This window comes from Papio anubis, chromosome 18, assembly GCF_008728515.1.
Source record: "Papio anubis isolate 15944 chromosome 18, Panubis1.0, whole genome shotgun sequence".
Taxonomy (NCBI): domain Eukaryota; kingdom Metazoa; phylum Chordata; class Mammalia; order Primates; family Cercopithecidae; genus Papio; species Papio anubis.
Window position 1 is genome coordinate 6,217,971 of NC_044993.1, and position 23,918 is coordinate 6,241,888.

General features: G+C 42.2%; 1 protein-coding gene across 3 annotated transcripts in view; it reads right to left on the bottom strand.

The window, feature by feature from the left end:
* The window catches only part of CDH13 (cadherin 13), a 1,254,348-nt gene that overhangs the window by 16,888 nt on the left and 1,213,542 nt on the right, over window positions 1-23,918 (bottom strand). For all 3 annotated transcript variants that reach the window (XM_017953611.2, XM_017953610.2, XM_017953612.3), the window contains one exon: window positions 668-901. In XM_017953611.2, the coding sequence (XP_017809100.1) occupies window positions 668-901 (234 nt within the window). The remainder of the gene's footprint in view (window positions 1-667; window positions 902-23,918) is intronic.

Below are 23,918 nucleotides of genomic sequence, written 5' to 3' on the forward strand. Positions count from 1 at the left end.
AGTATACCATGAAAAGTCTCTCCAATGTGCTGGTGAAAGTTAATGTTAACACAGTTCTCTGTCTCTGAGATTGGAGAGACAGCTGAGCCAAGAGATAGCTGGGGAGAAGCAGAGACTACTGAGACTGGGCAGGTTGGCCAATATTCTTCGTAAGCTAGTTACAAAGAAAGAATCTGTGGAGTTTAATTAAAAGAGAAAGAGGAAGAACAAAGAATCACAGTCTTGTTGCTGGGAACTCTGGGATGGCAGAAACTACAGATTAGTTAAGAGAAAGTTCACTGTTGGGTGATGGGGACACTTAAAGCCTAGATTTCACCACTATGCAATCAACGTATGTATATAAGAAACCTGCAGTTGTGTCCCCTAAATATATTAAAATTTTAAAGAGAGAATATTGGAGTTACAGTGTGTAGCAGACAGGTTAGGATAGACAACACACGGTGTACAGTAAACATCAGAGAGGAAGCAGAAGAGAAAACGTCTATGTTTGAAACAGATAAATTGCATTTGTTTGTTGGTGGGAAAATTGTCCATATTTATAATAAGCCAATAACTTAAAATGAACCAAATGAGAATACATGAGAGAATAGTAGAGAAAGAGCATTTTGGGAAGAGAAACTAAACTGAAAGCTGGAAGAACAGGGAGAAATGCTTTAGCTAGACTTACTGTTGATCTTGGAGATCTTCCAGACTTTATCAGGAACAGCTTGTTTGTGGATTTCAAATTTGAAAGGATCTGTATTCGGGTGAAGATCCTTATCTGATGCTCCCAAAATGACTACACTGAGGTTTTTGGCATCATCACAGACTTCAGCTACTGTGGGGTAAATGAAGGGGGCATTGTCGTTCACGTCCTCCAGGGTTATCAGCAAAGTCCCAGTGCCCGTAGCAGGAGGGTTGCCTGTGGGAAAAAGGGAAGATGTTGGTATGCAACTGGTATATGCGAGAGCAATTTACCATAGTACTTTTTACATTGTAAACTTATCTTGCACTTATCTTATTTTTTGAGACAGGGTCTCACTCTATCACCCAGACTGGAATGCAGCGGTGTGATCAAGGCTCACTGCAGCCACAACCTCCTGGGCTCAAGTAATTCTACCACCTCAGTATCCCAAGTAACTGGGACCACAGGCGCATGCCACCACACCCGGCTTAGCGTTTGCATCTCAGAGGATACTTTTTGTATTTTTTGTAGAAACGGAGTCTCACTATGTTGCCCAGGCTGATTTCAAACTCCTGGCCTCAAGAAATCCTCCTGCCTCAGACACCCAAAATGTTGTGATCACAGGCGTAAGTCACCATGCCCAGCCCGTTTCTCAGTTATTATTAATAGTTGCAAACAAGATTAACAATAACAGATTTTTTTTGGTACAAAGTTTAGTGGTTTACAAACCCATTTATCATATATAAGACTTTTTTTTTTTTTTTTTTTTTTTTTTTTTTATTGAGATGGAGTCTCACTCTGTCACCCGGGCTGGAGTACAATGGTGCAATTTCGACTCACTGCAACCTCCGCCTCCTGGGTTCAGGCGATTCCCCAGCCTCAGCCTCCTGAGTAGGTGGGACTACAGGTGCCCACCATCACGCCTGGCTAATTTTTTGTATTTTTAGTAGAGATGGGGTTTCGCTATGTTGGCCAGGCTGGTCTCAAACTCCTGACCTCGTAATCTGCCTGCTTCGGCCTCCCAAAGTGCTGGGATTACAGGTGTGAGCCACTGCGCCTGGCCTTAAGACTATTGATTGAAGTTCTTTAGGCTTAATACTTTACCCTTAGAATACCAAGCTTCTGACACACTAAAAAGTCATTCTCACACACTGAAATCTATTCAAAGAATGGAGATATGGAGATAAATATGACTTTTCCTCATTTACCAAATTAAATCTTTTACATAAGTAGCCAGGTATTCACACATGTTGGTGGTAGGGGGAGGATGGAGTCTCCATGAGAGATGAGCACGGTTTCCCTGCTGTAGCTCTCCTCTAACTAGGGAGTTGACTAAAGAGGGAAAGATTTAATCTGAGAGATTTTCTTCTGGGGCTGAAAAAAAGTCTCAGATGGCCGATGGTGCCACTGGGGGCTGGGATGGCTGACCCTGCTGGACAGGACAGATTTAGGAAGGTGGGTTAGTGATGAGAAATGAGATCAGCAGCTGGCTACAGGGGCACAGAAGCAATCATCATTCAACCTTTGGGCCTTATTTTTAAAGCCTTGTTTTTTTCCTAATATTTCAGCTACTTCCTGAAATGTTTTTCATTTTAGGAAATACTATTTTAAGATAATGGCCCTCATAATCACCAATCTAATAATGTCTTTCTTTTCTTTCTTTTTTTTTTTTTTGAGACAGAGTCTTGCTCTATCGCCCAGGCTGGAGTGCAGTGGTGCAGTTTCGGCTCACTGTAACCTCTGCCTCCTGGGTTCAAGCGATTCTCATGCCTCAGCCACCCAAGTAGCTGGGGTAACACGTGTGTACCACCATGCCCAGCTAATTTTTGTACTTTTAGTAGAGATGGGGTTTCACCATGTTGGCCAGGCTGGTCTCGAATGCCTGACCTCAGGAGATCCACCTGCCTTGGCCTCCCAAAGTGTTGGGATTACAGGTATGAGCCATTGCACTTGGCCCTAATAATGCTTTTCACTTAAAGAAAGGGCGTTTAATGTTAATAAAACTCAGATTGCCTTTATTTAAGTTTTCTCTGAATTCATTTTCAATCATTTGTGCATTAGAGGTTTGCTCTTGGGACATTGGTTAGTAATTTCTAATTTTCTGCAAGAAAGGTTAGAGCCAAATTCATAGGTCACACATTTTAAGTATACAGATTTGCCTGATTCCCAAAAGAATTTGAAGCACCTCTAAAATGACAGCACCATAATTTTATTCAGTAGTACAACCGTTTCTTGGCGTTTGGCTAAGACCAAGTGCAGATCTGTTCTTATCAGTTTTAAAAAGTAATACGATACAGTACTAACCTAACCTACGGCTTGGTTTCCTTTTTCTAATCCTTATTTTCACTTAGCCAGACTTCCAAGTATAATTTTATTTTATCTTGTACTATATTTATGTTTGGAAATGACATTAAGTTTGCAGTTAGGCTATCGAGTTACATGGGGGTTAGAAGGGTAGAGAGTATTTGAAGTTGGCATACAGGACACAGGCAAGTCCTAGCGAAGAAACAAGGAGACCTCTTTAGATGCAGACAGTTTATTACTTAGACAGTAAAAGGAGGCATGGGCATTGTGGCCTTGGTGCAGGTCACGGCAAAATAAAAGGGACTGGACAACTGCAACAGAAAGAAGGGATGTTGCAGCAGAGCCAACTCCAAGCTGCTTCTCAGCAGTTTTATAGCAGCAGCTGTGTCCTGAGAGGGGCAGGCAGAAAGCCCCTGCACCTCATAGAACCCGGAAGGCAACGAGAAACTGGCTGGGGGACCACAGGGTGTTCCGCCAAGACTCAGCGCAGCTGCAGGTCACACCCTCCTCATGTGGCTCTACATGCAAAGTCGTGGGGTGCCGCGGTGGAGCTGCTCCCCCAGAGCTCAGGGCACGGATGGTGGCATGGGCTCCTGGAGGGCCTTGAGTAGCATCACGAGGGGCCTGTACTGATTCTACAGAGTGCAGAGGCTTTCCAGGAAGGCAGTGATCCAGGAACAATCGGACCTGACTTATTTTCAGAAAGCACACAATTGTATTGATAGGAAATGTGAGACACTGCAGGCAGGCGGACCAGCCACGGATGAAGAGAGGCATGACGCGTGCAGCTGGAGCAGGAAAGCAGTGTCTTGTCTAGGTGATCAAGCACTCAGATGAGGCTGCCCGAAGAAGAGCAGAGTGCAGTGGGAAGTGGGAAGACCAGCAGTTCAGCCTTGACTGTGCTAATGGCCCGTTGAATTCAGTGCACCTGCGCAGATGTGTGCAGCTTGGTGGAAGTGCCCAGGCTGAGCTAGGGGTTGGGAAGTCATCAACACATAGATGCCTTTGAAACTTCTCTAACAAAGTGGTTACCCAAGGTGAAAGTTCAGAATGCCAGAGGGGTGGAATACGGAATCCTGAGAGACCTCAAAGTTTAAAGAGCAGATGCTACTTTTACAGGAGAGAACTGGGAGTCAGTGACCCATAATTAAGTGTGTCATGACCCACACAAGGATAAGAAGTAAAGAGAAGTAATGGGATTTTGCAAGGAGAATGTCACTGGTGATATTTTTGGAAGAGATTTCCATTAATGGTGAAAAAACCAGCTTAAAGGAAGTTGAGCAGTGAGTCATGAAGAAGCGCAAGCCGATACTTTTCAGCAGGGCTGGTGGAAATTTAAATATATCAACACCCGAAGACAGTTACAGAGTAAACATTCAAATAAATGTCTGCTAAAATACCAACACAAATGCAATTAATCATTTGAAGGATGGCTATTTCTAATGGTGGCATATCATCAACTTTTGTTAGAGCGCAAACTCAAAAGAAATGCATAATTACTTTGAAGTTGGTTTTTCACTGTCAGCTTTAGTCATTTAGCTAAATTTCTTTATTGAAAAATTATTTTTCTCTTTTTATTGAACTAATTGAGTATCTCAGAAGAATCCATTATGTTTTTTCACTCTGAATATCTTATGAAGCCAAGTCATTTGGTAGAATGGATGAGAAGGCGTTGTGAGCATTTGAAATATGGCCGTAAGAATTGGCCTTTTGTGAACTTAATTATACTACTGTCTTCAATTTCCCATGTGTTATTCCCAGGCCAGGCTGGTGATGTCTTTTTCTGAAGTCAGTAAAATGAGTTCGTTACTTTGGGCGATGAGTTAAAGACAAGATTCACAAAATCCTAAGGGAAAGAGCCTCTCTCAGTCTCTGTGCACACGATAGAGAAAAATCACATCCAAAATTCAGGTGAAATTCAAAATTTCAAAATTCCTCACAAGCCCATTTGGATCCAATCATTTCTGGGGCCCAGGAAATATGGGGGCTTCTAAGTAATCTCTAGATTTTCAGCAAAAATCCCTCACCCCTCTGTTCCCCTTTCCATCAGCAGTCTCCACCACCATGGAACCACTCATAACTAAGAATCGAACCAAGGCACAGTGAAGACAGGGTCCCTCCTTTACGAATTTTCTCTTTCTTTTCTTTTCTTTCCCTTCCCTTCCCCTTCCCTCCCCTCCCCTCCACTCCCTTCCCTTCTCCCTTTCCCTCCCCCCTTTCCCTCCCCTCCCCTCCCTTCCCTTCTCCCTTCCTTTCTCCCTTCCCTTCCCTTCCTTTCCCTTCCCTTCCCTTCCTTTCCCTTCCCTTCCCTTCGTCCCTTCCCTTCCCTTCCCTTCCCCTTCCCCTTCCCCTTCCTTCCTTCCTTCTTTCTTTTTCTTTTTCTTTTTTTTTTTTTGAGACAGAGTCTCTCGTTCTGTCTCCCAGGCTGGAGTGCAGTGGTACAATCTCAGCTCACTTCAACCTCTGCCTCCTGGGTTTAAGGAATTCTCCTGCCTCAGCCTCCTGAGTAGCTGGGATTAGAGGCATGCAGCACCACGCCTGGCTAATTTTTGTATTTTTAGTGGAGATGGGGTTTTGCCATGTTGGCCAGGCTGGTCTCAAACTCCTGACCTCAGGTGATCTGCCTGCCTCCCAAAGTACTAGGATTACAGGCATGAGCCACCATGCCCAACCCGAATTTTCTCTTTCAATAGGGAAAAAGCGTGAATTTGAGCAAAACACCTAGAAATGGAGCTAGAATGGGACTCCCTCTTTGCAGCTCCCTTTTGGAGGAAGCCCCGGGGCCGTGTTCTCAGGGTAGCCATTTCAAGGATCAGAGGAAGTCCAACCTCTAAATGTGTGGGGGTCTGGCTGAGTTTGTAGGGGCTTGTGTCTTTATAATGTTAGGAGCTGGAAGGACTGCTGAGAGAAGAACCACTCCAGCTTTCAGGTCTTCAACATAGTTGGGAGGTGGGTTTCCCATTGGGAATCTGCTGAAAGTCATGGCCCCTGACTCCAGAGAAACATACCTGCATTTAGAAACACACCTCAGGGGTCCACAGACACCCAAATTGCAAGCCCAGGCTTGGTGCAAGTTTAGAGCAGAAGATCTGAGACCCATTCATTGTAGGTATGGTGAGGCTGAGGTCTAAAGAGATTTAGGACAGGCTCAAATGGACACTGTGAGTATCAGGCCTCCTTCTCTAGAGCAAGCATAAACTTACACTTTCTCCACCAGAATTTTTATTACATAGCTTGAGTCTTGCAGGCTCTCATTTTAACCATGAAAGCAAACTATAATCCCTAAACCATAATTTCAGGTTATTATTATTACTATTTATAGCTTTTTTCTTATGAGCTATTATTTTAATTGTGGTGAAATATACATAACATAAAATTGACAATTTTTAACCATTTTGAAGTGTACAGTTCAGTGGTGTTAAGTACATTCAAATTGTTGCAGGAACATCACCACCATTCATCTCCAGAACTTTCTCACCATGCAAAACTGAAACTCTGACCCATTAAACACCAACCCCCCATTCCCCTTCCCCCGGCCCCTGGCAGCCGCCATTCCACTTCTTGTTTCTATGAATCTGATGACTCTGGGGAACTCATATAAGTGGAATTTTTTTTTTTTTTTCCCCACAAATAAATGGTAGACCAGGCGCGGTGGCTCAGGTCTGTAATCCCAGCACTCTGGGAGGCTGAAGCGGGCAGACCACTTGAGGTCAGGAGTTTGAGACTGACCTGGCCAACATGATGAAACCCCGTCTCTACTAAAAATATAAAAAATTAGCTGGGCATGGTGGCACGTGCATATAATCCCAGCTACTCTGGCGGCTGAGGCAGAAGAATCGCTTGAACCCAAGAGGCGGAGGTTGCAGTGAGCTGAGACCATGCCACTGCACTCCAGCCTGGGCAGCAAAGCAAGACTCTGTCTCAAAAAAAAAAAAAGAGAAATGGCATTTGACTAGGTCATTCTAAATGTATTTGACATTCTTAGCTTCCTGTTCCTATTTTGCTTGCTGGAACTAGTGATTCTTTGGCACCCAGCCTGTGTCATAGTCAGGCTGAGTCCCCAAGGAATCATCAGTTCCAGCTAGCATAGTCATAGTTGTCCCTGTAGTAGGACAATAGGCAGGATGGGGGCTGGGACCAATGCCCGAGGCTTGCTGGTTATCACTGGCCATGCACAGTAAAATAGCATTTACTATTTCTGCAGGAGGAATAGCTCAGTAGCCAAAAATGATCCTAGAGTGGAGTAGATCTTTTTCAGAGATAACAGCAGGGGGCTGGGCTCCACATGGGGACAGTCTGTGCTGATGGAGGTTCGTGAAACAGAAACTAGACCCCAAAGCTGAGGCCTTGTCTTCCAGCTACAAGACCATGCCAGGCAGGGAAGGGGGAGGGATAAGGATGGAGAGAAAGGAGGAATCTTGGCAGCAGGACCTTATGGAAATGGGCCTCTGTGGGGTAGTGGTTCAGAGCCTCATGAGTGGGGAAAAGTGTTGGAGCCTGCGGCTCAGCCACCAGGAGAATCACCATATACTAATGCTCACCCTGGGTTTGAGGCAGGGCTAGAAGAACTTCCTTACCTCCTAAAGATAGATAGCCTTGACCAAGAGGGCCATAACCTTCCCCTGTGCTGGACTACACTTTAGATGGGCTTCTTTCAGACTCTAGAGCCCTGATGTGGTTTGGCTTTGTGTCTACACCCAAATCTCATCTCGAATTGTAATCCCTACATGTTGAGAGAGGGAGATGATTGGATCCTGGAGGTAGTTTCCCCCATGCTATTCTCGTGATAGTGAGTTTTCATGAGATCTGATGGTTTTATAAGTGTCTGGCATTTCACCTGCTAGCACTTCTCTTTCCTGATGCCATGTGAAGAAGGCTCTTGCTTCCCGTTTGCCTTCCACCATGATTGTAAGTTTTCTGAAGCCTCCCCAGCCATGTGGAATTATGAGCCAATTAAACCTCTTTCCATTATAAATTACCCAGTCTTGAGTAGTAGCTATATAGTAGTATGAGAATGGCCTAATACAGGCCCTGACTTCTCTTTTCTTGAAGCATTTACTTTAGAAACTTGCAATTGTATATTCTTTCTCTGTCCCTGTGAGATATAAGTCTCCCAACCTGTTGCTAGTTTTGCAACCCAGAACCACCTTTCTCAAGGACCTGGTACCTCTTTGAAATGTAATCATGGAGAGGAATAGCGTCTCTGTCTCTCAGTCTCTGTGGAAGGGTTGGAGCCTAACTCCAATAAACACCCATTAGCAAACACATATGCCTAATCACGTGGACCAACCTCCCCACAAATGTCCTCCAGTACTTTTCCATTAGCTCATCCCAGGGCTTAAAAACCCTCCCATTGTTTGTTTCAGCAGAGTTAGTTCAATCTCTCTCCTTTATTGTAGCCTTGAATTGAGCCTTTGCCTTCAAACTCTGTCCTGCCTAGTTTTCTTTGACATGTTCAGATGTTGGCAAGGCTGAAAATTGCAGGGGATCTGGTTGTGATAATCCAGGTAAGCCACAGTTCAGGCAGAAGCAGGGAAGCGAGGTGAGGGGTGGTGTATCCACGAAAGGAAGGTTCCAAAAATGAATGATAAGAATGATCATGTCACACCAGGAGTGTGGTACTATGTGTACCCGTTGGCAAGCAATTTAAGGAGACTGCTTTAAACATGGCTTGATTTTAATTTGTAGGACAAAATTGAATGCATGATTGATCCACAAGGCCCTGTGAAGTGTTTGGTAAAAACATGCGCTAAGTCTTTATGGTCAGAGTTTCTTTGATGCTGGGAGTTTCTGCTGATCTATATTCAGTGCTATAAGTAATTGGCTTTTTCTTTTTAACCAGTAGTTGCACACTGGCATTTGGTCTGCTAATTCATTATGTTTCTGGGATATCCAGTGTTCTAAGAATTCTTGTTTTTCATCCAAATGGCTTCCAGTGGAGCACATGTTCCCAAGATGGCCAGTGGTCCTTACCAGCCTACTGCCTCTGCCCTGGCTTCTAGGAGCGTAAGACTTGGGCCTTCCTCATATGTTCCCTCCTAGCTAACCTGAGTTTAGTCAGTATAGATTTTTCTTCATTTCTCCATTCCTGACTTATGGCTCCCTCCTTTCTCTTAAGCATGTCTTTCAGACTCATACTACCTCTTTTCTTAATATTGAGCCTATTTGTGTACATGGATAGTTTAATAGGCATCTCATTTAAGGTTCTGAAATAAGTATACAAGCTAAAAAGTCTTCCCCCATTTTTCTCCACCCACAAAGTGTACGTTGTGTTGGGCGATATCATGGGGAAAATACCAGGAGCAAACCTTAGCTGCAGGAATCTCTTTTCGCTTGTGTCACTGACTTCTTATTAGAAAGACATGTTTTTTGGTTTCAAGGTTGGCAGTTCCATCATGGAGCAGTGTGAATGGGATGTAAGGAGATATTTTTAATTTTACCCCCTAATACAATCATATCAAATCTCATTTCCAAATGAGGAAATGAGGACTTGCAGCAAGGATATCTGGCAACAAAGCCTATTTAAAATTGCTTAGTAGGAATGACAGTTTTCCTTCCAACCCATTTTCAGTGACAGCCTGTCACTCTTGACTGAGAGATCTCCAACCTTCAAATGTTGGTGGGCTATTTATTTTGCAAACAGCCCTCTTGCTGATACAATGGCAAGTCTTGAGGGGGAAAGGGTTATCATTTTCTTTCCTCTGGATCTGAGTTACTGGCTCTGTTGCTCTAGAGGACTATGCCTTTTAGACGATGGTAGTCTTTTGCTTCATGGACTTGGCACCCTGCCATGGTCTTCCTGGCATTCGACCTCTGCTTGCCCTTGTTTCTCGCTTTGTCATTCCCACTCAGCACTGACAGCTTGTAAGAGACTCAGTACATTATATGACCACGATAGGACCACATGGATTCTACTGCCGGATTTCAAACTCCAACAATTAACCTTGTATTTCTTCAAGTTGAGCAGTGATAACTGCCTATGAGATGGCCAAGTTGGCCACCTGGGCATTGCACCAGGCCTGCCTGGCTTACTGTTGGTCTGATTGGCTCATGATTTATACTGAGCCTTTTGTGATCTTGGTGTAGTGAGGGCAGAACTGTGCATTTTCTAAGAGACGCAGGGTAATATAATTAATAAATGGTGAAGATTTACATAGAGGAATTGAGTGCCTGCTGTTATACAGACTAGGAAAAGTCCAAGCCAACCAGGCAGGTTGTTGCTTTGAGCACACGGGGGTCTACTTTCTAGTTTTTTTCTCATTTTCTAGAAGAGAAAACTGGAAACTCAGATTAAGGAACGTGTCTAAGGTACTCTAACATCAGCGTATCAGAGGCATTTAAATCAGAGCAACTCCATCTTGAATAGGGGCTGGGTAAAATGAGGCTGAGATCTACTGGGCTGCTTTTCCAGGCGGTGAAGGCATTCTAAGTCACAAGATGAGATAGGAGGTCGGCATAAGATACAGGTCATAAAGACCTTTCTGATAAAACAGGTTGCAGTACAGAAGCCGGCCAAAACCCACCAAACCAACATGGTGACAAGGGTGACCTCTCGCGGCCCTCACTACTGCACTCCCACCAGCACCATGACAGTTTAAAAATGTCATGGCAACATCAGGAAGTTACTCTCTATGATCTAAAAAGGGGAGGCATGAATAATCCACCCCTTGTTTAGCATATCATCAAGAAATAACCACAAAAGTGGGGACCAACAGCGCTTGGGGCTGCTCTGTCTATGGAGTAGCCTTTTTTTTATTCCTTTACTTTCCTAATATACTTGCTTTTAAGGGAGGAGACCACCCCTCATATTGTCTTATGCCCAATTTCTACCTCCAAAGGTAGAAGAAGTAAAAACTAAAAGGCAGAAATGAAATCCACAAGCAGACAGCCCAGCGCCACACCGTGGGCCTGGTAGTTAAAGATCGACCCCTGACCTAATTGGTTATGTTATCTTTAGATTACAGACATTGTATACAAAAGCACTGTGAAAATCCCTGTCCTGTTTTGTTCCGATCTAATTACCGGTGCATGCAGCCCCCAGTCATGTACCCCCTGCTTCCTTAATAGATCACGACCCTCTCCAGTGGACCCCCTTAGAATTGTAAGCCCTTAAAAGGGACAGGAATTGCTCACTCGGGGAGCTTGGCTCTTGCTGATGCTCCTGGCCGAATAAATCGCTTCCTTCTTTAACTTGGTGTCTGAGGGGTTTTGTCTGCAGCTTGTCCTGCTACACTTTCGCTTATGGACTTGTCCTGAATTCTTTCTTGCGTGAGATCTAAGAACTCTCTCTTGGAGTCTGGATCGGGACCCCTTTCTGGTCACAAGCATGTCACCTGTTTGAGAGCTGTGGCTCCATGGTAGGGCATCCCCATTCCTGGAGCTTTCTGGCTATTCCATAAAGTGAACGGAATGACTGGCAATTGTAAAGCACTTCCCTGTCCATAAGAGCCAGAGCTGCAGAGCTCAAAGTTTGAGTATTTTGGTGCTTGTGGTTGGTACTAAACACTGGTAGAAAGGGCAAAAAACAGTCTCCTGTGCTTTTCTTACCTACATGGCCAACAGTATTTTCTTTGTGTGGGAAGCCTGTAGAACTGAACCAGGACTCCTCCAAGAAGCAGGAGCCACGCATGTTTCTCCTGGCATTGCTTTGACGATGTGGGTGTGGATGCAATGAGAAACAGGGCCAGGTTTTGAAACCATCCCCACAGGAATTGCATGCCAGGTTCTGGGTACAAATACAGTTTTAATTCAGCATTAATCAGCCTACACCCTGCCCAGTTCCTTGTTGCAATAGGTCATGTATTGTAACCAAGTTCCTCGATTTTTCTGAGGTGGTTTAATTACCTTTTTCTCTTCTCTTCTCCTTTCTCCTTTCAGCCTGCTTCCTACCTAGCCCTTTTGGAAATGCAAAATAATCTCTAAACTCCCCCTCACCAGACATTCCCTACAAGGCAAGGTCATCTATATGCCCCAGGGATCTTTCCTCCAGAATTGACAGTCAATTTGCAGATCAAAGCACATCTCCAGGGAACTCTCACTTCCAGGGTGGCCTCAGGAGGACATACTGAAAGCACGCCCACTTGGCCACTTTTACAACTTATTTCTGCCCAGGAAGGCATCGACTCAACTGTCAACTCAACTGTTCAGTAGATAAGACACCAGGCTAGCAGGGGGACCTCCTGCCCTTGCTCACTTCCCCTTTAACTTTATAAAAATGTCTGCTTTTTGCTCCAAAGATGAAGCAGCACACTTAAAGCAGGACACTTTGTGTCTTTCCAAGCTAACTTCAAAAATAAATTCACTTTTCTTGTAGCAGGCCTGGATCTTGTTAACTGGACTCTCCTGCAGTGACTGGTTAACCAGCTCCTCAGTTACAGTAGCACTAGATCCTGCCATTTGCATCCCCACTGTTCCCCTAGATAGGATCTCTGACATTAAGGCCAGAAGACTGTTTAAGAATTGATTTGCATCCCCATTGTTCCTATAGACGAGATCTCTAACATTAGAATCATAAGGCTTTTGTTTAAGGATCACTTAAGATGTTTTTCAGACACACCTCCTTTGAATTCCAGCAACCAGTTGGAAGTCTCCCACACAGGAACAGGATCAGCATGAGAATACACCTGCTTCCTCGCCCCTTCCTATGACTTCACTCTGCACTCTTACCAGTCAGGGATCTCCATACTTCTGCCCACTCCAAAGTCCTCAAAAACCCGAACCTCAAATTCCTTGGGGAGATGGCTTTGAGGTTCCCTCCCATCTCCTCGTTCTGTGACTCTGTTGTCAACGTGTTTGAACCAGAGCAACTCCATCTTGAATAGGAACTGGGTAAAATGAGGATGAGACCTACTGGGCTGCATTCCCAGACAGTTAAGGCATTCTAAGCCACAGGATGAGATGGGAGGTCAGCACAAGATACAGGTCATAAAGACCTTGCTGATAAAACAGGTTGCAATAAAGAAGACGGCTAAAACCCACCAAGACCAAGATGGCAATGAGAGTGACCTTTGGTCATCCTCATTGCTACACTCCAACCAGCACCATGACAGCTTGCAAATGCCATGGCAACATTGAGAAGTTACCCTATATGGTCTAAAAAGGGGAGGCATGAATAATCCATCCTTTGTTTAGCATATCATCAAGAAAAAGCATAAAAATGGGCAACCAGCAGCCCTTGGGGCTGCTCTATGGAGTAGCCATTCTTTTATTCCTTTACTTTCCTAATAAACTTGCTTTCATGTTACTCTGTGGACTATCCCTGAATTCTTTCTCGTATAAGATCCAAGAACCCTCTCTTGGGGTCTGGATCATGACCCCTTTCCATTAACACTATAATTAAACCTGTTTCTCTGCTGCAACCCGGTGTCTTGGCATATTGATTTACTGTGTGCACTGCTTAACAAACCTACTGTGATTACAATTTTTATGTGTGTTTTTTTTTTGTCTATTTAAATTTCAGGGATTTTATTTCATGCAAAACCTTGTCCAAACAGGATTTCCACTTAGGTAAAAAACCCTGAGTTTTTTTGACAGGTTCTGTTGTTCAGTAGCTATATATATACATATAAGTGCTTTAAATCTTGTCATTAATAGACATAACTGAAAACATAGTGTGATCCTAATTTAAAAATCTATATATGATTAAAGAAAAATTAGAAAGACATACATAAAACTGTAAGTGGTGATTATTTCTCTAGGTAATTAACATTAAAATAATACATTTATCTATTTTTAATTTTCTTTACAATAACCATGAACACGTTAAACTCAAAATTATACAGGGATTAAAAATATTTTTTTCCAATTCTACTTTTTTTCCCACTCTTTATTTTTGCAATAATTAATTTTTAGTAAATTTACAGAGTTGTGCAATCATCACCGCTACCTGCTTTTAGAACATTTCATCGCCCCCAAAAAGAAACCTTGGGCCCATTTGTACTAACTCTTCATACCGACTCCCAGCCCCTGGCAACTACTAATCAATTTTCTGTCTCTATAGATTTGCCTATTTTGAACACTTAATATAAATGGAGTCATACAGTAGGTATTTTTCGGGTCTGGATTCTTTCACTTAGCATAATGTTTTTGAGGGTTATACATGTTGCAGTGTGTATTAGTACTTCATTCTTTTTGATGGCTAAATAATACTCCATTGTATGGACAGACCATGTTGTTTACTCACTAGCTGATGGACATTTGAGTTGTTTCCACACTTGTCTATTATGAATAATGTTTCTGTATTAGTCTATCCTCACACTGCTAATAAAGATATACCCAAGACTGGCTAATTTGTAAAGGAAAGAGGTTTAACTGACTTACAGTCCCACGTAATCATTTAGAAGGAGAATGAGAAGCAAAGTCACGTCTTACATGGCAGCGGGCAAGAGATCTCATGCAGGAAAACCCCCGTTTATATAACTGTCAAATCTCATGAGACTTATTCACTATCATAAGAATAGTATGGGGAAAACTGCCCCCAAGTTTCCACTACTCCACCTGGCCCCACCCTTGACACTTGGGATTATGATTCAAGGTGAGATTTGGGTGGGGACACAGCCAAATCCCATCAGCTGCTGTCCATATCTGAACACAAAGGACTAGATATACACCTTATGAAATTTCTGGACCAGTAAGACAAGACTCCAAATGCCTTTCCCAAGAGGGTCCCCTTAGAAGAACAGGATCCCTGGTCTTGCCACAGTGAGATGGTATATTAGTCAATTCTCATGCTGCTATGAAGAACTGCCCGAGACTGGGTAATTTATAAAGGAAAGGGGTTTAATTGACTCACAGTTCAGAATTGCTGGGGAGGCCTCAGGAAACTTACATTCATGGCAGAAGACAAAGAAAAAGCAGGCATCTTCTTCACAGGGTGGCAGAACAGAGTGAGAGGAAGCAGGGGAATGCCAGATGCTTATAAAACAAGCAGTTCTTGTGAGACTCATTACCATGAGAACAGCATGAAGGAAACTGCCCCATGATTCAATTACCTCTACCTGGTCCCACCCTTGACATGTGGGGATTACAATTAAGATGAGATTTTGGGTGGGGACACAGCCAAACCATGTCAGATGGGTTGGTGTCATAGGCACTGAATGTTAGGATCTCAACACAAACTTTCAGAAGTTAGCTCTGAGAAGTCTTAGAAAGTAGTAGACTTTTCCAGCCAGTTATCCCAAATCCTACCTCTATCCCAGAGGTAGGCCCAGAGGCATACAGCATATGTCTTACCTTGGAAGTTATGAGTACAAGTGGTTTTATTTGGAAACAGTGTGCAAAGTGAGGTTGTGTGAAGAATGAAACGTAGGAAGACAGAGAACAGGGAAAACAGGAAGCCCTTTTCTGAGCTCTACAGAGTCTGAGCTTTAGGATTTTTCTTGGTCCTGGTATATAATCAGTGCTCAACATATGTTTGAATTCTTAGGTTGGTGCACAAGTAATCGCCATTACTTGCAATGGCAAAACCACAATTTTTTTGTGCACCAATCTAGAATTTGATTTGAAAAAACCAAATATGTATGGCTCTTCCTGTAAATATAATCATATATGTTTGTATTTCCACAAGTTGGCTTCTATTTTGAGAGCAGTGGCTGTGTCTAAATTCGAATCCTTCCTTATCTAACCCTTGGGGAGAAAACGGTGTGTGGTGGGGCAGAGGTCTGCAGAACTGGGACTCAGAACAAGGTGTCCATACCAGGGACATGGAGAGGGACCTCAGCTAGTATCCCAAGGAAGCCTGAGGCCCAAATTCTGGGAGGATAATCAGGAAGATGGGCCCATCTGAGAGGAGCCACAATGTAGATGTGAGCTAATGAGCGATCTTGAGCATGGACACATGAGCAGTACAATCTATGGCCCCAAATTCCCTCTAGGTTGCTGTGCATCTGTTGAACCTTCGATAAGCAGCTGCGAGCAAATACGTGCCAGATCTCTTCTGTCATCTGAACAGGACTCTACATGTACCTTCACCTTTGCTTTAAAACTGAGAGTGAGCCAGGCAGCAAACCTGCACACATACCTCCTGTTTAAAATAAAAATAGAAAAAAAAAGAAAAGCTGAAAGTGAACCAGGAGTTTTCTCTCTAAGGTTATCCTTTGTTTTATTTTATCCTTTGTGTCCTCTTTAATATGGTTTTTCAGCACCAGTATTTTATGAATCACTTTTACTGAGTGCTCTATAAGCTGAAAATCTCATTGTTTTTTTTTTTTTTGAGACGGAGTCTCACTCAGTCGCCCAGGCTGGAGTGCAGTGGCCGGATCTCAGCTCACTGCAAGCTCCGCCTCCCAGGTTCATGCCATTCTCCTGCCTCAGCCTCCCGAGGAGCTGGGACTACAGGTGCCCGCCACCACTTTTTTTTTTTTTTTTGTATTTTTAGTAGAGACGGGGTTTCACCGTGTTAGCCAGGATGGTCTCGATCTCCTGACCTTGTGATCCGCCCGCCTCAGCCTCCCAAAGTGCTGGGATTACAGGCGTGAGCCACCGCGCCCGGCCAGAGAATCTCATTGTTTTTAAACTTAAAATCAGTTTTATTGCTTTGTTAATGGAGATCTTGCCAATTTCATCTCAGAAATCTCTCTCTCTCTCTCTGTTTTTATATATACAGAAACATTTTAATAGTAAGCCAACAACGAATCTGGTGGAAAATAAGTTTGCAATAATATAATGTCAGGTTTCTATGTGTACTATACTTGATGTAGAACTGAAGCAATTATCCACATAATTTGGGCTGAAAAAGTATCTTAGAAGAGACAATAATATAAAACCAAACTGTTGTACAAAAATTCAACTTTTTGGTTTTTGTTTCCACATCACTGACTTCAGACAAAAGGAAAAAAAAGGGAAAGAATTAATTTCGAGGCCATGTTTAAACATGACAGTTTCATTTTATTCGTTCAGTCAATAATCATTTACTGGGACTCTACCCTCTGCCTGGATGGAAATGCGCTAATGTCAATGGTACAGGTGCCTGCTCTTGAAACGTTAATGGTATGGCAGGAACAGATATGTAAGCAGATGCGGGATGGCGTTACAAGCACAGGAAGAGAGGTGATAATAAAATGCTTGTGGCTTGGGATAATTAACTGCCTGGGGATAGATCTGAAGGCTTCATGAAAAGATAGCAGTTGAGTGTGCTAGAAATGAGAATACCTTGTGGAGAGGATGAAGGTTGTCGCAGGGGAGGAAGTGGTGTGGGTATTTTGTGAGAAGTGCAAAGACTTTAAAGCAGGAGAATGGCTTTGATACAAAGCAGAGGATGCAGAGGCACAGGCAAGAATGGACTAGAGTGAGGAGGCCAGGACTGTTACAGAGGCCATGGCGAGGGCCTCAGGGAAGGTAGGCAGGATGCAAGAATAAAGGGCTAACTTCAGGAGGCTGAGCAGGCTGATGGGGTGGGAGCCTCAGGGAGGAAGGGGCCTTGCTTGGGGACTGGGTAGCTGGCAATGCCAATATCAAGCTAGGGAAGGGGGACTCCAGAGGGGGACCAGCTAAGAGACAGTTTGGCAGGGTGAACTGAGCTGGTAGAGATGGGCATCACTGACAATATTTTAATGTCAAAATCAGTTTCTTTCCCATAAAAAAGGAATGAAAATGTTCTGTTTAAGATGGTTGATTTGCCTGATCAATGTAGAGATATCCTGCTGTCAGGCTTCCACCTGCCCATTCAGCCAGAGACAAGCTCCATGAATTGATGCCAATGTCCAAGGACACTTTTCCTGGCTAACTGGATTTAGCATTCTTGTCCAAGTGGGGGGCTCTGTGGCCCATCCATTCCCTAGAAAAATGCTCAGATCACCACCAGGGTAGTCATAAGTGCCTTTTCATAGTTTGCCTCAGCACTCATGATTCTGTAATGACATGCTTAGAAGATCAGTCCACAACACAGTTCAAGTCAGTTCACTTAAACATTTCTTATATGCTTATGAGTACTGGGAATTGTGCATTCATGATTTCCAACCCTTGAACAACCCAGCAGGCAGATGGCATTATCTTCATTCTGCAGGTGGGGAAATTGAGGCTGAGAGAGTATAAATCTCTCGCCTATCGTTGCACAGCTGAGATGGGGAGCTGAACTCATCTTGAGGTGTGGGTGGCACTAGGCTCCGTTATCTCAATGGACCCAGTGTGCTGCCTCCAACGGCTCTGATCACAGCTCACTATTACCAGATCTTAAGAGTTCTTTTATTGGGCCATTTTGTCAGTGACAAAACTGTAGGTAGTATTTTCAACATGATTGATATTTTGCAAATACTTGAAGTAAGCAGGAATGATGGCTGGTTCATCAATTTATTTTTCTTCCTCAATTAATATCACAGCTGAGATAAGGGGTGTTAAACTGGCTTAATTGGGTTGCCATCATAACTAATGGCTTGATTTTATCCAAACTAGCATCTTTTAAGTAGAATCAATCTAAATAATCTTACTTTATCCCCCTGCAGTCTAGAGCATGGTTGAGCTATGAAAAGAGAAAGACCACAGACTGAGGTATCTTTCTGAAGTTCAGTTCAGAGCCCCTCCCACCCTCAGTCTGGGGGCTATAAATTCAGTAGTCATTTCACTCTGGGGCTGAATAACAATTTTTTAAAAAAATCAATCTAAGTGTATTTTGAACAATATTTCAATTTTGAATCAGCTGGCATTATCGGAACATCTATCTTACAGGGGACTGAAGGAGAAGACAGGCTGGGACATGATATATCTTAGCCTATGAAAAATCATTATCTTAGTCTATTCCATTTTAATTTTACAGCTGTTATGCCTGGTTCTATATCTGTGTGTCTTCTTGGTAACCCACACCACATTTTTCACTGGCAGGCTCAAACATGCTTTATATAAGTTGCTAAGTCATGAAAACATGCTGCTGAATTTAGTGGTAATTTGGCTTGTTTTAAAGCCATCACTCCCCTGTTCTTCTAAATGGAAATAGATGGGGAACATGACGCGTTTGATAATCATATAAAGACTTAATACGGGCCATAGAGAAGGTTTTGGCTTCCAGGTTCAAACTATTTCATATGCCCTGAGCCTTAGAGGGAACTAACAGGGACACCTTTTGTTTTCTTCTTTCTTTAAACTTGGCAGAGTATGAGAGGGCATTTGGGCTTCCTGGAGCAAAATATTTGTCTTCATTATCTGCAGTCATCACTTAGACCTTCTGTGAGAGCATAAGGGGCCCCACTCAATAACAATCATGGAACAACGAACGTTAAACAATTTTCAAGCAAGAGGGGGGGAAAGATTAGGTTATAGGTAAGAAAGAGGCAGGAAGACCAGTCTCAGAGAATTCTGAGCAGTGAGCGTGGAGTGACTGAGCCAAGAAGCAGCAGCCAGCGATGCTTTTCCTGCCTGTGGCCGTCCCCAGTGGGATTCCAGAACCCTTACGAGAAATCGCTCGTGACAGTTTTCAGCTCACGTAAGACAGGGCGACTAACATTTGACCTTTCTGGTGATTCCCTGAGCAGGATCGGTGTTGCCGCTGGGATTCGGCCAGTGCTAATTGCTACTGCCTTGCTCCACTGCCAGCACTTTCCCAAAGGGATTCCATTTTATTGCATTCCTGAATGTTCTCTCTACATCCTGGGTTTGTCCTTAACAGTTATTATTATTATTTTTTCTCCTTTCTTAAGAGAGGGCAGCAATTCCGTGTTCGTTGAAGTCTTTAGTAAAAGAGTTCCTGTACTCTGAAGGCACTATCTTGACCTTTTCAGAAAATCTAGACCATAGAAGGCAAATGATGATATTCATCTCTAAAGATAAAATGCCTGCCAGTGTTAAAGGCCACACCTTATTCATCTATAGGATTAAAGGCTTTACTCATGGAGTCATTTGGCCACAGCCAGTTTTGATGTAGCAAAACAAAAGCTTTTATGCTCTATTGAAACAATGTTCTTAGGTAATTTACAGCTCATTAAAGTTACTTATTTTATTTTTTAAATGGGGTCTCGCTCTGCCACCCAGGCTGGGATACAGTGATGTTATCTCGGCTCGCTGAAACCTCTGCCTCCCAGTCACAAGCGATTCTCCTGCCTCAGCCTCCTGAGTAGCTGGGACTACAGGCATGCACAACCACACCTGGCTAATTTTTGTATTTTCAGTAGAGATGGGGTTTTGCCATGTTGGCCAGGCTGGTCTCAAACCACTGACCTTAAGTGATCCACCTGCCTCAGCCTCCCAAAGTGATGGGATTACAGGCGTGATCCACTTTGCTGGTTATAGTGCATTAAAATTATTGATAACAGTTTGTAAAATCAAGTTAGCCTAAAGCTGCCTCCTTAAATATGCGAAGTTCCCCCTAAAGGTTTCTCTGTACATAGTGAACTATCACCTGAACGGACGTGTAAACAGACTGTCACCTACTCTCGTGCCAATCTCTGAGTCTGAGTCAATCAAAGGGCCAGCTGTTCAAATCGCGTTCAAAGAAGGCAAATGCCCAGTGTAACCAATCCAGCTGCTTCTGTGCCTCATTTCCATTTTCTGTACGTCACTTCCCTTTTTCTGTCCATAAATCTTCTTCCACTACACGCCTGCACTGGAGTCTCTCTCCACATACTTTGGCTTGAGGGGTTGCCCAATTTACCAATTGTTCTTTGCTCAACTGAACTCAGTGAAATCTAATTTAGCTAAGGATTTTCTTTTAACAAGTTTAAAGAAAGTACCTTGAATATTCTCTTGGTTACAACATGTCTTTTCCTCCTCAAGTCATCTGCAACGTAGGCATTATCAATATTATGATGAAGCATGATTCTAGAAATTATCTAGATTAGCTTTGGGGCCCCAGGCAAAGAGGTCCAAAGGGCTCTTTATTTCTGTTAACCTCAGATCAGGTTTTTCAGTTCTGCTCTTTTGACATCACTCCATTCTGATCTCACAGTTTGTATCCTCTAAGAGGTATCTAAAGGAAAGTTATCTTTTGGTACCATCTTATAATTGTTCTAAACTGAGTAAGTTGAGCTGTGTGTAGCAGGTTACAATAGTGTCACTTCTGCCCTTTGCAAAGCATGGTAGGGACTGCAGGGAACATGCTTTGCTTTGTTCCTTACGCAGAACTCCTCTCACTCACCTTTCCTGGCAGAACTGGCCCATCGGCAGACTGGGATTGTCCTTCCTTGGAGTAAGATGCTGGGAGTCTGTCTAAAGGCTCAGAAGGTCCTTAGAGAACATGTGAATGGTTACAGGACTAGGTACATGCTCTCTCTCCGTAGTCAAGCATTTTTTTGTTAGGTTCTTATTGAAACATAGAAAGCTTCATGTATCAAATACACAGTTTGAAGAATTTTCACAATCTGAACACACCCGTGTGGTCTAGTACTACCAGATCAAGAAACCCATCCACAAGGTGATCTCCCAGCAAGGATTAATTTCGCCTGCGTTTGAGCTTTATATAAATGGAATCATTTAGCATGTGTTCCCTTGTTTCACTCTTCTTTTGCTGCACACTGTTTTTGCAAGATTCATCCATATTGTTGTGAATAGTTGCAGTTCATTCACTCATCATTATTGTATAGACTCCATTTTGTGAATGTATCACAATTTATTCTTCTACTTTTGCTGGGCATCTGGATCATTTCCAACTTTGGGCTCTTATGAAGAGTGGATATTCTGGCACTTGTGTTTTGGGGAACACATTTCTGTTGGATAAATAATACCTGGGCATGTAATTCCTGGATCATACGGCTTATGTATGCTCAGCTTTAGTTGATCCTTTGTTTCCAACATGGCTGTACCAATTTCCACTTCTAGCAGCTGTGTATGAGAGTTCCGGTTATTTCACATCATTGACAGCACTTGGTAATTTTCATCTTTTCATTTCAGCCATTTTATAGGTATGGTGCTGTACTGTACTTCATTGTACTTCCTTGATTAATTTGTGCTTTAATTTATATTTGTATAATTTAATGTATGTATCTTTATTTAATTGAGTTGAGCATCTTTTCATACATTTGTTAGGATTTGTGTATCTTCTGCCATGAAGTATTTAAGTCTCTTATCTATTCTTCTTTGGGTTGTGTCTTTTGCTTACAGATTATAGGATTTTTTGTTTGTTTGTTTGTTTTGAGACAGGATCTCACTCTGTCCTTCAGGCTGAAGTGCAGTGGTGTGATCATGGCTCACTGCAGTCTTGAACTCCTGGGCTCAAGTGATCGTCCTGCCTCAGCCTCCTGTGTAGCTGGGACCACAGGTGTGTGCCACACCACTTGGATAATTTTTTTAAAAAAAATTTTTTGTAAAGATAGGGTCTTGCTTTATTACCCACACTGGTTTCAAACTCCTTGGCTCAAGTGATCTGCCCGCTTTGGCCTCCCAAAGTGCTGGCATTATAGGCATGAGCCACTGTACGAGGCCTGTAGCATTTCTATGTACTATAAATATCTTCTACTCTGTAGGTTACCTTTTTACTTTCTTAACTGTGTCATTTGATGAATCAAAGCTCTTAATTTTAATATAATCCATCATTTTTTTTTCTTTTGTGGTTAGTATTTTTACATCCTAATTACAAAAAGCTTTGCTTACACAGAGGACATATATGTCCTCATATGTTTTTCTCTAAAATATGTACTATTTTTCCTTCTATATTTTGATCTGTAATATATCTAGAATTAATTGTTGTATATGATTTAAGAGAGGGATCAGGATGCATTTAAAAAATATGTTTATCTAATCAACTTGGCCTTATTTATTGAAAGACCATGCTTTGTCACCTGCGCTGCTGTGTTGTGTCGTCCTTGTTAGAATCAGAAACTGTGTATGTATGGGTTTCTTCCTGAATTCTCTATTCTATTTCATTGGTCAGTTTTTTCCTATCTTTGTGCAAATACCATGGTTTTAATTACTATAGTTTTCTAATAGGTCTGGATATATGTATGTTAGTGTAAGTTCTACAACTTATTCTTCAAGATTGCTTTGGCTATTTTTCACTCCTTGTATTTCCATATAAATTTTATAACCAGTATATCAATTTCTGCCTCCACCCCCATGCTGGGGTTGGGATTTTGGACGGTATTGCATTGAATCCCTCAGGTCAGTTTGAAAAGAATTGTCATTTCAATAGCGTTGAGGCTTCCAGTCCATGAACATGGTATATCTCTCTATGACTGTGGGCTTCAAAAGGGAGAAAAAAATTATCTTAGGCAGTCATTTGTAGTTTTCATTGTAGAGGACTTGCATATCTTTCTTTAAATTTGTACCTTGCTATTTGATGTTTTTGATGATATTGCAAATAGTATCTTTTAGAATTTTATTTTCTATTTGTTTATTGCTGGGGTATATAAAACAATTAATTTTGTATACTGATCTTATATCTGATGACCTTTACTAAAATCAGTAATAGATTCTCCGAAAATTCTTTTAGATTATTTTAGACATATCTTTTGTGAATAAAGAAATTTCTTTCTTTTAATTCCTAAGCCTAGTATTTCTTTTGCTTGCTTTCTTGCTCTGGCTGGCACTGATGTCACAGAAAAAGTTTTTAGTATTTCACCATTGAGAAAGATGTTTGCTGTAGCAGCAGCTCCTTCTGTTATTTTTTTTAAAACCAGACTAAAAAAGTTTCCTAGTTTGCTAAACATTATTTTTAAAAAATCATAAATCAACATGAATTTTTTTCAAATGCAACTCTTGAGATGATCATATCTTTTTTGTTTGATTCATTAATATTTTTGTTAATAATTTAAAAATTTATGCTCATGAGTGAGATTGCTCTGCAATTTTAATTTCTTATAAGATCTTGTCAGGTTTTGACAAAACCTGGTCTCATAAAAAGAGGTGTTAAGTATTTCTTCTATTTCTGTTTCTGGAAGGGTTTGTGTAAGATTGTTTTTCCTTCTTAAATATTTGGAAACATGTAGTGAAGCCATCTGGATCTGCAGTTTTCTTTGTGGAAAGGTTTTCAAGAACATTTTTTTTTTTTTCCCATAAGCATTGGGCTAGTTAAGATTTTCTTTTTTAATTATTA